Source organism: Staurois parvus, unplaced genomic scaffold (genome assembly GCF_062004578.1).
Source record: "Staurois parvus isolate SC_StPar_1 unplaced genomic scaffold, SC_StPar_1.0 ptg000544l, whole genome shotgun sequence".
In the NCBI taxonomy this organism is placed as follows: Eukaryota; Metazoa; Chordata; class Amphibia; order Anura; family Ranidae; genus Staurois; species Staurois parvus.
The window spans coordinates 7,772,435-7,785,752 of NW_028318340.1; the positions used below are offsets into that span (position 1 = coordinate 7,772,435).

The following is a 13,318-nucleotide window of genomic DNA, read 5'->3' on the forward strand; positions in this document are numbered from 1 at the left end:
TCGCCAAGGCATACCAGGTGCAGCACAGCGTGACACCGTTGCGCCCTGCACATGTGATATGCCGGTCGGGTAATGGGACTTGGCACGGGGGTGGCGGCTGAGGACACGAAGGAAGAAGAGGTGGTAGAGGCGGACATCTTTTGTGGACCAAGGACGTGCAAACGTGGAGGCAAAAGCGGCGTGACCTGTCCAAGTTGCTGGTGCGGCTGTGACGGCACCACGTTCACCCAGTGGGCCGTAAATGACATGTACTGTCCCTGACCGTAGTTACAGCTCCACACGCCGTGCACTTTGGCAGAGACCGACATGCTCAAAGACTGGCCCACCATCTCTTCTACATGTGAATGCAGGGCTGGCACTGCCTTTTTGGCGAAGAAATGACGGCTTGGCACTCTCCACCGCGGCGCGGCACAAGCCATCATTTCTAGGAAAGGTGCTGAGTCCACCACTTGGAAAGGGAGGGACTGCAGCACCAGCAACTTGGACAGGAGGACGTTCAGCTTTTGCACCGTCGGGTGCGTGCTCGCAAACTGTTGTCTCTTGGAAACGGATTCCAAGAAAGACTGCTGACGGAATCCGTGAAGAGGAGTAGCAGGAGAAGGAGCATCTGAACGAGCGGAAGATGGCAACGAGCGACAACTCCCCTCAGCAGAGGTGTTGGAGCCTTGACTGGCTGATAAAGGGCGATTGACGTCGGGTGACGGAGCAAGTAACGGAGCGGGTGATGGAGCGGGGGCTGGGGCAGGCAGAACCGCCGTATCTTTATCACGGTTTTCCCAGGCCACCAAATGGCGACGCTGCATATGCTGCCGCAACGCTGTAGTCCCAACATGGGCCCCCTGGCCACGCTTGACTTTCTGGCCATATAGTCGACATACGGCTACGTTTACTTCCTCGGGCGGCTTGACAAAAAATTGCCACACCGCCGAGTAGGAAACTTTGCCCCCGATACTCCTCACTGGCTGACTGCTGCTTCCTCCGTGCACACCGGCACCACTACTGGCCGTGGTGGTAGGCTGCAGTGGAGCTGGTGCTGTACTCCGTGGCCGTTTGCCTCCACTGACACTGCTGCGACCCTGCTGCCTCCTGGGCAACCCACCGACTGTTTTGCTCACTGCCAAGCTGCCACCCTCTTCTCCTGATGATGCGGAAGCAATAGCCTGATGACGACGAGGCTGCCAAGTGCAATCAGCCTCCTCATCATCAATTAGGGTCTCCGCCTCACTACTAGCCCCCTCGGCTGCGTGTGGGTCAGGAGACAGACCTGTCTCTAGACCGGCTACCGAGCCACTCTCCTCGCCACTACTTCTTTGCCTAGCTGCTGAAGAGGCGGATGTCTCCCCCCGTTCCTGACCGCCCTCTGTTTGCTCTTCCTCACTGTACAGTGGGGCTGAGCCCACAGCATGCGATACTTCGCTTGTGTCTGACGTACCCACCGACCGTTGGCTGTAGGTGTCAGAGGTGACCTGGGAAGAGGAAGACGACCGAGCCAACCAATCGATGACGGCAGGGTTGTCGGTGGAGACACGACCGCTGGATGACACCGGGAGCACTGGCCTCTGGCTGCGAATAGTGCTGCCTCGACCCCTTCCTCTGCTGCCACGTCTACTCGCTCCTAAAACATTGCCTCCTCTGCCACTCCTCTGCATGTTGTCTGACATACTCTTTAATTAAACGATTCTGTGTCCCTGAGTAACAATTCTGTGTCTGTCCCTGAGTAACAATTCTGTGTCTGTCCCTGAGTAACGTTTCTGTGGCCCTAAGTAACAGTTCTGTGGCCCTCAGTAACAATTCTGTGTCCCTCAGTAAAAATTCTGTGTCCCTCAGTAACAATTCTGTGTCTGTCCCTGAGTAACAATTCTGTGTCCCTGAGTAACAATTCTGTGTCCCTGAGTAACAATTCTGTGTCCCTCAGTAACAATTCTGTGTCCCTCAGTAACAATTCTGTGTCCCTGAGTAACAATTCTGTGTCTGTCCCTGAGTAACAATTCTGTGTCCCTAAGTAACGGTTCTGTGTCCCTCAGTAACAATTCTGTGTCCCTCAGTAACAATTCTGTGTCCCTCAGTAACAATTCTGTGTCTGTCCCTCAGTAACAATTCTGTGTCTGTCCCTCAGTAACAATTCTGTGTCCCTGAGTAACAATTCTGTGTCCCTCTGTAACAATTCTGTGTCCCTCAGTAACAATTCTGTGTCCCTCAGTAACAATTCTGTGTCCCTGAGTAACAATTCTGTGTCCCTGAGTAACAATTCTGTGTCCCTCAGTAACAATTCTGTGTCCCTGAGTAACAATTCTGTGTCTGTCCCTGAGTAACAATTCTGTGTCCCTAAGTAACGTTTCTGTGTCCCTAAGTAACGTTTCTGTGGCCCTAAGTAACGTTTCTGTGGCCCTAAGTAACGATTCTGTGGCCCTAAGTAACGATTCTGTGGCCCTAAGTAACGTTTCTGTGGCCCTAAGTAACGTTTCTGTAGCCCTAAGTAACGTTTCTGTGGCCCTAAGTAACGTTTCTGTGGCCCTAAGTAACAGTTCTGTGGCCCAAGTAACAGTTCTGTGGCCCTCAGTAACAGTTCTGTGGCCCTCAGTAATAATTCTGTGTCCCTCAGTAACAATTCTGTGTCTGTCCCTGAGTAACAATTCTGTGTCCCTAAGTAACGTTTCTGTGGCCCTAAGTAACGGTTCTGTGGCCCTCAGTAACAATTCTGCGTCCCTCAGTAACAATTCTGTGTCCCTCAGTAACAATTCTGTGTCTGTCCCTAAGTAACAATTCTGTGGCCCTAAGTAACGTTTCTGTGGCCCTATGTAACGTTTCTGTGGCCCTCAGTAACAAATCTGTGTCCCTCAGTAACAATTCTGTGTCTGTCCCTAAGTAACAATTCTGTGGCCCTAAGTAACGTTTCTGTGGCCCTAAGTAACGGTTCTGTGTCCCTCAGTAACAATTCGGTATCCCTCAGTAACAATTCTGTGTCTGTCCCTGAGTAACAATTCTGTGGCCCTAAGTAACGTTTCTGTGGCCCTAAGTAACGATTCTGTGGCCCTAAGTAACGTTTCTGTGGCCCTCAGTAACAAATCTGTGTCCCTCAGTAACAATTCTGTGTCTGTCCCTAAGTAACAATTCTGTGGCCCTAAGTAACGTTTCTGTGGCCCTAAGTAACGTTTCTGTGGCCCTAAGTAACGATTCTGTGGCCCTAAGTAACGATTCTGTGGCCCTAAGTAACGTTTCTGTGGCCCTCAGTAACAAATCTGTGTCCCTCAGTAACAATTCTGTGTCTGTCCCTAAGTAACAATTCTGTGGCCCTAAGTAACGTTTCTGTGGCCCTAAGTAACGGTTCTGTGGCCCTCAGTAACAATTCTGTGTCCCTCAATAACAATTCTGTGTCTGTCCCTAAGTAACAATTCTGTGGCCCTAAGTAACGTTTCTGTGGCCCTAAGTAACGTTTCTGTGGCCCTAAGTAACGATTCTGTGGCCCTAAGTAACGATTCTGTGGCCCTCAGTAACGATTCTGTGGCCCTCAGTAACAATTCTGTGGCCCTCAGTAACAATTCTGTATCCCTCAGTAACAATTCTGTGTCTGTCCCTGAATAACAATTCTGTGTCCTTAAGTAACGTTTCTGTGGCCCTAACTAACGATTCTGTGGCCCTAAGTAACAATTCTGTGGCCCTAAGTAACGTTTCTGTGGCCCTCAGTAACAAATCTGTGTCCTTCAGTAACAATTCTGTGTCTGTCCCTAAGTAACAATTCTGTGGCCCTAAGTAACGTTTCTGTGGCCCTATGTAACGGTTCTGTGGCCCTCAGTAACAATTCTGTGTCCCTCAATAACAATTCTGTGTCTGTCCCTAAGTAACAATTCTGTGGCCCTAAGTAACGTTTCTGTGGCCCTAAGTAACGATTCTGTGGCCCTCAGTAACAAATCTGTGTCCCTCAGTAACAATTTTGTCTGTCCCTGAGTAACAATTCTGTGTCTCTAAGTAATGTTTCTGTGGCCCTAAGTAACGTTTCTGTGGCCCTAAGTAACGATTCTGTGGCCCTAAGTAACGTTTCTGTGGCCCTAAGTAACGTTTCTGTGGCCCTCAGTAACAATTCTGTGTCCCTCAGTAACAATTCTGTGTCTGTCCCTAAGTAACAATTCTGTGGCCCTAAGTAACGTTTCTGTGGCCCTAAGTAACGATTCTGTGGCCCTCAGTAACAAATCTGTGTCCCTCAGTAACAATTCTGTGTCTGTCCCTAAGTAACAATTCTGTGGCCCTCAGTAACAATTCTGTATCCCTCAGTAACAATTCTGTCTGTCCCTGAGTAACAATTCTGTGTCCCTAAGTAACGTTTCTGTGGCCCTAACTAACGATTCTGTGGCCCTATGTAACGTTTCTATGGCCCTATGTAACGTTTCTATGGCCCTAAGTAACGATTCTGTGGCCCTAACTAACGTTTCTGTGTCCCTAAGTAACGTTTCTCTGTCCCTAATTCTCTCCCTGCATACAGCCAGGTCTGCCTCTGTTGAATGACTGGAGGCAAATGGAGAATTCTAAAATGGCCGCCATTTATAGCTCGACCATTACACAGTGCTGGCTGGCTGGCTGCTGATTGGCTAATGCGATCACATGTCATGAATGAATGCATTATGGGTCAGCGCGCCTTGTCTGCGCGCCTTCCCAGACATCCCCGCTCCGTCGCCGCACATGTCGCCGCCATTTTAGGAAAAATTTCGATTCGCGCATCCGAAGTCTGCTTATTTTCGGATTCGAAATTTTCCTAATATTCGAAACGAATTCCACTTCGCCTACTTCGATTCGCTCATCTCTAGTTGTGATCATCAGGCCACTTCTGACTCTGACCTCCTAGGGGTTGATAATGAGTGTCTGTGATCAGAGTCTGATCCTTCCTTCTATTAGAGCACAGTATAAAAGAGCACTGAACATGCACTGCACAATCTATTAGTCAGGCACTGTGGTGGATTCTGAAATTAGAGACAAATTTGAGGACAGCTTGGAGGAAGCAAAGCCTCAATATGTAATGAGCAGCTAATGATGCCCATATTACAAGATTACAAGCTGTGCATAAAAGCAAGGATGTTAAAACAATATCACACAGTGATTATTACATAATTGGTAAGTTACATCATTTGTAAGGTTGAATAAAAACACCAGTTCATCCAGTTCAACTTATGTGCATGTGTGTTTAGGTCACTACCATTTCCCATACCCTTGTATACTGAATTCACTCCCCACTGGTTATTTACATTAAACCAATCATTCTCACACTTATATCAAACGAAGCTTTAAAAAGACTATATTTTCCTTTTAAAGTGTAATGGTTAATCAAAGATTTCTTTGTTTAGAACAGTCTCATTCACTGGAAACTAGTGACTAGTTAGGCATAAGGTACAAGTCTGCGATTAACTAGTTTCTAGGCATTATTTCCATTGACCCTCTATAATTAAGTTTTAGCAGGGGTTCCCTAACACCTGAAAATTACTGTACTTCAAGGGTTTCTGTTTGGTAAAAAAAAGGATGGTATAATCCCTGGTTCACACTAGATCCGACTTGGCAGTACAACTTCATAGGCATCTGTGCAACTTCATGCACAGATATCTATGAAAGTCGCACCCCAAATCGGCAAAAGTACTGCAAGAACTACTTTTCTAATAGTTATGACTCCAATGAAGTCGGAGTTGCAGTCATTAGAACTGTTCCATTGCCAATCATTGGATGCGATTTGCCAAGCGATTTGAATGGTCAAATCACATGACAATTCACATCAGTGTGAACCAGGGCTAAGGGTTCACAGCTCAGGAGCAAAAACAGAAATGCAGCATTTCAGTGCACATACTTAGATCATGCAAACGTGTAGGTCTACAAATATGCCTCAAACATACAAATATGGGCAAGATTTCAATAATGGGAGTTAATATATGTGTCACCCAGAGCAGCTCCTTCCCCCTGCTTGGATTACCTATTTTATACCTAATCTTCTTGTTTTAATGATTCTAACCTACATTAGAATATTGTTACAAAGACATATACAGTATCTCCCAGGAGTGAGTACACCCCTCACATTTTTGTAAATATTTTATTCTATCTTTTCATGTGACAACACTGAAGAAATGACACTTTGCTACAATGTAAAGTAGCGAGTGTACAGCTTGTATAACAGTGTAAATGTGCTGTCCCCTCAAAAAAACTCAACACACAGCCATTAATGTCTAAACTGCTGGCAACAAAAGTGAGTACACCCCTAAGTGAAAATGTCCAAATTGGGACCAAAGTGTCAATATTTTGTGTGGCGACCATTATTTTCCAGCACTGCCTTAACCCTCTTGGGCATGGAGTTCACCAGAGCTTCACAGGTTGCCACTGGAGTCTTCTTCCACTGCTCCATGATGACATCACAGAGCTGGTGGATGTTAGAGACCTTGCGCTCCTCCAGCTTCGGTTTGAGGATGCCCCACAGATGCTCAGTAGGGTTTAGGTCTGGAGACATGCTTGGCCAGTCCATCACCTTTACCCTCAGCTTCTTTAGCAAGGCAGTGATCAAACTGGAGGTGTGTTTGGGGTTGTTATGTTGAAATACTGCCCTGTGGCCATCTCCGAAGGGAGGGGATCATGCTCTGCTTCAGCATGTCACAGTACATGTTGGCATTCATGGTTCCCTCAATGAACTGTAGCTCCCCAGAGCCGGCAGCACTCATGCAGCCCCAGACCATGACACTCCCACCACCATGCTTGACTGTAGGTAAGACACACTTGTCTTTGTACTCCTCACCTGGTTGCCGCCACACACACCTGACACCATCTGAACCAAATCAGTTTATCTTGGTCTCATCAGACCACAGGACATGGTTCCAGTAATCCATGTCCTTAGTCTGCTTGTCTTCAACAAACTGTTTGTAGGCTTTCTTGTGCATCCTCTATAGAATAGGCTTCCTTCTGGGACGACATCCATGCAGAAGAATTTGATGCAGTGTGCGGCGTATGGTCTGAGCACTGACAGGCTGACCCCCCTTCAACCTCTGTAGCAATGCTGGCAGCACTCATACATCTATTTCCTAAAGACAACCTCTGGATATGACGCTAAGCACGTGCACTCAACTTCTTTGGTCGACAATGGCCAGTATACGTCAGATACGTCACTTCCGGCCAGACGCATTGGCGCCATATATGCTGACCGTCAGTGGAGGCAGCCATATACGCTGGCCACGAGCGGTGCAAGGCTGCACAAGTACCGGGGCGGGAGCGGAGCTCGTTGGATAATAGTCCCGATGGTGGCAGCTGCCTCCGGGACTGCAGCTGGATATCCAGATGAAGGAAACTCAGTTAGAGTATCACCTATGGCCTTGGTGGTTAGTGAACAGCAACATAACTAAAAGGAAACATGGCGCATGTGCGCCACTGCATATTTACTACCAAGAACTTATATATTGACTCTCCATATGTCACGCATTTGTTTCAGGATGGGGACATCATGCTTCATTGTATAGGTGCATGGCACCCTACACTTATTACAAGGCACGGAAGGTCCAGCACTTTACATTACAACATCAATATTAAGGTGGTCCATAGCCCGCATGTTGCGGTGAAGAAACCCCTTAAGGCAGGGCCCTGCCAGATCTTCTACATTGAGGAAGCCAAATGGTGACCTGTATACTGTCTATTCAGCTTATTCTATATATTACTATTTACATTTGTATTGCTGCTTGATACTTCACCACCTACATTTGCCATTATCCATTGTCATTATTGTTTCATCTGGCCACCATAGAGGCTACCGCATCCCTCTCTATATATCTCAATGCATTTTAGCCCAAATATTTACAAAAATGTGAGGGGTGTACTCACTTCTGGGAGATACTGTATATGTACATATACAGTGGATATAAAAAATCTACACACCCCTGTTAAAATTTCAGATTTTTGTGATGTAAAAAATTTAGACAAAGATAAATCATTTCAAATCTTTTCCCACCTTTAATGTGACCTATAAACTGTACAGCTCAATTGAAAAACAAACTGAAATCTTTTATGGGGGGGAAGTAAACATAAAAAACTAAAATAAAGCGGTTGCATAAGTGTGCACACCCTCTTATAACTGGGGGATGTTGCTGTGTTCAGAATTAAACAATCACATTCAAAATCATGTTATTAAACAATCACATTCAAAATCATGTTAAATAGGCATCAGTACACACCTGCCATCATTTAAAGTGCCTCTAATTAACCCCAAATAAAGTTCAGCTGTTCTAGTAGGTCTTTCCTGACATTTTCTTAGTCACATCCTACAGCAAAAGCCATGGCCCGCAGAGAGCTTCCAAAGCATCAGAGGGATCTCATTGTTAAAAGGTATCAGTCAGGAAAAGGGTACAAAAGAATTTCCAAGGCATTGGATATACCATGGAGCACAGTGAAGACAGTCATCATCAAGTGGAAAAGAAAACTGGTCTGGGAGGCTGCCAAGAGGCCTACAGCAACATTAAAGGAGCTGCAGGAATACCTGGCAAGTACTGGCTGTGTGGTACATGTGACAACAATCTCCTGTATTCTTCATATGTCTGGGCTATGGGGTAGAGTGGCAAGATGGAAGCCTTTTCTTATGAAGAAAAACACTCAAGCCAGCTAAATTTTGCAAAAACACATCTGAAGTCTCCCAAAAACATGTGGGAAACTGTGTTATGGTCTGATGAAATCAAGGTTGAACCTTTGGCCATAATTCCAAAACATATGTTTGGAGCAAAAACAACACTGCACATCACCAAAACAACACCATACACACAGCGAAGTATGGTGGTGGCAGCATCATGCTTTGGGGCTGTTTTTCTTCTGCTAGAACTGGGGCCTTAGTCAAGGTAGAGGGAATTATGAACAGTTCCAAATTCCAGTCAGTATTCACACAAAACCTTCAGGCTTCAGCATGACAAAAACCCAAAGCATACATCCAAATCAACAAAGGAATGGCTTCACCAGAAGAAGATGAAAGTTTTTGAATGGCCCAGCCAGAGCCTAGACTTGAATCCGATCGAAAATCTGTGGGGTGATCTGAAGAGGGATGTGCACAGGAGATGCCCTCGCAATCTGACAGATTTGGAGTGTTTTTGAAAGGAAGAGTGGGCAAATATTGCCAAGTCAAGATGTGCCATGCTGATAGACTCATACCCAAAAAGACTGAGTGCTGGAATAAAATCAAAATAGTGCTTCAACAAAGTATTCACTTGAGGGTGTGCACACTTATGCAACCATATTATTATTTTTTTTATTTTTACTTCCCTCCACCTAAAAGATTTCAGTTTGTTGTTCAACTGAGTTGTACAGTTTAGAGGTTGCATTAAAAGGTGAAAATGGTTCTGAAATGATTTGTTTGTCTCTTTTTTTACATCACAGAAACCTGACAATTTAACAGGGGTGTGTAGACTTTTTATATCCACTGTGTATATATATATATATATATATATATATATATATATGGAAAAAAAAGTGTTTGTTGAGAAAAGTATATTTGGATAAGCTGCCCTTTACCTCTGCTGTCTATACGCATATGCTTACTGGGCCTGATAAGAAGTCCTGCCCTTCCTACCAGTAAATTTGCCTTTGGCTAACTTTGTACTGTCTGTGTAGCCTCTTTCCAGTGATGGACATAATTTCATTCCAATCCTACAAAGACCAGCTTGCTGGGATAGTAATTCTGCAGCACCAATTATTATAGACAATAAAATTAAAGACCATGTGAGAGAACCGTTCTAGCTGGAAGAGAATATAGTAAAGAAGGGACATTTACTGCAAAGAGAACATAGTAAAGAAGTGACACTTACTGCAAGAGATTCCATTTGCTAGTCAGGGAGCATGGAGTAAGAAAATAGGAGAAGAGAGGACAGTGTCAAGTCAATGCATGCAACACAAAGAACACAGATCTGTCACAGCTTCACGCTAAGCAGTGCTAGCGGCCATTTTTCAACCTTCCGAGGGGTTGAAAAGATGTTATACCTAAAGCATGCAGGGTGGCTACACAAGCTAAGTAAAAGAGTGACAGGAACACCAGACTACTGAGAAAAAAAACACTATTTTATGAAAACAGTGGACTCTGTGTTCAAGTGGGATGGAAACATGAACTGTATTGTCCCTTATAACTTTCTCCTTCATCTCACTGCAGTCCGTTGCTTGAAAAATAACATGTTTGCTAATGGCAACACAGACAGTCCATCTTTCAGGCACTGCCATAAACAAAGCCCAGTGTCACAGCAATGAAGGCTGTTACTGGTTTTAAGTAGTAAGAAAGAATGGGCCTCACAAATAGAAATTGGAGGTAAGTATGAGACGGATGTTTCCAATAGCAACCAGAATCCAGATGTAATTTTTTGCATGTACTGTGAAACTCAAATCAAGTAGCTGATTGCTAGAATTAACACTTTCATTTTTCTTTGCGTTCAAATTTTTTCTTGTAAGAGTCCCAACAGAGACAGCTGTCTAATAACACACAGTGAAATACTTATGACTATTGTTAGTGGAATGGACTTCTTATTTTATATTTTGCTTGGTCTACTGTCAAGCCTCCAACATTACTTTTTATTAAAGGATAAGTTCACCTTTGTCAAAAAATAATAAATGCACATTTTTTTTATAGATAAAAAAAAATGTGCATTTATTTTTTGTTGCAGGAGCCTTAAAGCATGCAGGACTCCTGCAGACCTGTCAATATATCTGCTTGCTGTACATCCTTTATGAGCAAACCGATCCACTCTGATAGGAAGAATCAATGAACTACCATAGAACTCAACAGCATCGTGGTAGTTCATTGAAACCTACAAGCTGACATCTGCTAAGGCTGTCCGGTCTTGTAGTTTTCTCATTCACAGAAAAAGCGCTGCGCTTTTTAAATATTTTGAAAACTAGCAGGAGGAGAAGATCCCCTGCTAGCTGTCAAAGCAGGGGAGCAGGGAGAAGTGGAGGCTGATCCCTTCACATGTTACACCCTGAATATGGGTGTAACATGTTATGAAAGGTGAACTTATCCTTTAAAACTAATTTCAGGCTGCAGCAACACTGTTCCCCATCTCCGTGAACTGGACTGGCTAGGAGTACAACCTACACTGATATATAGTACCAGTATCCTGCTTTTATTTTTTAACCAACTAAAGTGATTGGTCTGTTCATGACTTCACCCAAAACCTTTTATTTAGTTTTGGATAAGGCCTGGAAGAGGTTAGATCCTTCATAAGGTGTTTCTCGTCTTTCCCTATTGGGAAGGTTTCATCACTTCCTTCTCTTGATGGCAGACACGGAAAAAAACCCAAAATCATAGTTTAGAAGAATGAGAAAGGCTTAAAAAGGTGATCTTCACCCTCAATTGGTTGTTGCCTGCCCTCCACCCCTCCTGCTGTGAAAAATGGGCTCTCTTTTTTTTTGCCATTTACTTTTTTTTAAAGAAAAATCTCCAGGCCTATATTGAAATTTGACAGGTACAGCCTAATTTCGATCTGTGCGGCTTTCCCTGTTCGACATTAATCAACTGTTAGAAGAAGTTTGAAAATTTTTGTCGATCGGCAGCTGTACTGGGCCAGAGAATTTTCTCTAAATAATTCTACAAAGAGAACTGTGTTATTGGAGGAGAGGGTAGTCACATGACTGACAGCGCATATGATCAGGCTTTCTCCTCTGGATTTTTTCTATTTCTCTGCTATAAATACTTTGGAGTCCCAAAGGAAGTGAAACACGATGCACATTAATAAAGCATAGTGCTGCGCTGTGGCAAAAACTTATGGTTAATCTTTCAAGCAAAACAAGGAATCTGCTGTTATGGTCAAACATTTTTGTTAAAACCCACTGATTGTAGATTAGGAGAGGACTACTAATGACTCAAGCATTCAAATAAAATATGCATGTAAAATAATACAAACGCAATGTGGATGAAGGACTCATTTTCTACTGGTTGAAAAAAATCTGTATATAACAGAAAAAGTATGTTGACAAAGAGGAGAAAATGCTCTGGTTTTAAAAAATGTATTTGTTAAATGTATTAGAATTATATGGTTATTGCTTTGCTGAGTTTGAAAGTCTATTAGGTAATGCAAATAATAATTGGTTTGTGAAAAGTGTTAGGGTCACACATATGCACGCTAATCGCACACATCCCCCCAACCTACAGGCAAAACGCACTGATATTTTGCAGACGTGTGGGAGTGCTATTCATTCTTAATGGCACCCCCACAAATCACAAAACGCTGCATGCTTTTGAGTGTGTGTGAAACCGCATGGTGCCACAGCATCATATGGTTCCATATGGCTGTGCTTTTAAATAAAGGTCAGGGACATTTTCCCTTTGCTTCCCTCAGGTACAGCTGCCCATTTAAATGCATGGACTGCTGTGCACGCACAAATGCGGCACACAGAACCCACTACAGTGTGAACCTAGGTTTACCATGTAATTGTAAAAGTGTGAACTGTATTTTTTTAATACAGTCTGAGGGTTTTTTGAGGAGTCAATAGTGCTCAGGAGAGGGGTTTAATCCATTAGCTTTTAGGAGGTGTCATTAGTCTGGGGAGGGGGTCCTCTGCTGTCTTCAATCCAAAGAGTATGTCTGGGAGTCCTCCTTAGGTATCATGTATGCATAATGGATTTATTATAAGAAACCATGGAGATGATTTACTAAAGGCAAATAGGCTGTTCATGTGGCAAGGGAATTTTACCCAGAGCTTAGTAAATATGCCCCAAAAAAATACCCAATCACTTTGCAAGGAAAACAAATCCAGGATCTTTACTTGCACAATTAGATGATGGAAGACAGCAACGCTTCACCTCATTCACTAAACTCTGGGGAAAATACCTTTGCAAAGTGAACCTCCTTTCAAATGAACAAACTTTTGCCTTTAATAAATCCACCCTAGGTGTCTGAATGCATGACCAAGTCAACTGTGTAAAAAGTTAGGATGACAATATCAATATGAGGCCATGGCTTATCTACCAGCAGACATTCAACAGAAACAATATAATCAGATTCAAAAGAGGCCAGTCTAAAGCAAGTGAGATGAAATGACAGTGTTGCCTTTAGCAACTAGACTATAGTAACATACTTAAAAGGCAAGTCTTTAGTAAGTCACCACCCTCTGTCTAGCTGGCCTTTCAAAACCCTTGCAGATATTTTCCATACATTTTATTGAGAATTAAACTGAATGAGATGGCTAAGATGCATTATGAAGGGTTTTACAGAAAAAGGAATTCAGTACAATATTTTTCAGCTCTACCTAGATGGTTCTATCACTAGATCGTAATAGGAATTTAATCTCCTATCCTGGAGAGTGTCAGAGATCTAATTTAATCTGCAACACAGATATCACAAAG

At 43.7% G+C, this 13,318-nt stretch overlaps 1 protein-coding gene across 7 annotated transcripts in view; it reads right to left on the minus strand.

Moving 5' to 3' along the window:
• Nucleotides 1-13,318, minus strand: part of FRY (FRY microtubule binding protein) — a 578,133-nt gene that overhangs the window by 21,692 nt on the left and 543,123 nt on the right. For 5 of the 7 annotated variants that reach the window (XM_089690883.1, XM_089690880.1, XM_089690879.1 and 2 more), the window contains one exon: nt 9,795-9,812. The exons of 1 other annotated variant lie outside the window; for it this stretch is intronic. In XM_089690883.1, the coding sequence (XP_089547009.1) occupies nt 9,795-9,812 (18 nt within the window). Of the gene's footprint in view, nt 1-9,794; nt 9,813-11,876; nt 11,920-13,318 lie in introns of all 7 variants that reach the window. One more of the 7 variants, XM_089690884.1, reaches the window with a different exon arrangement.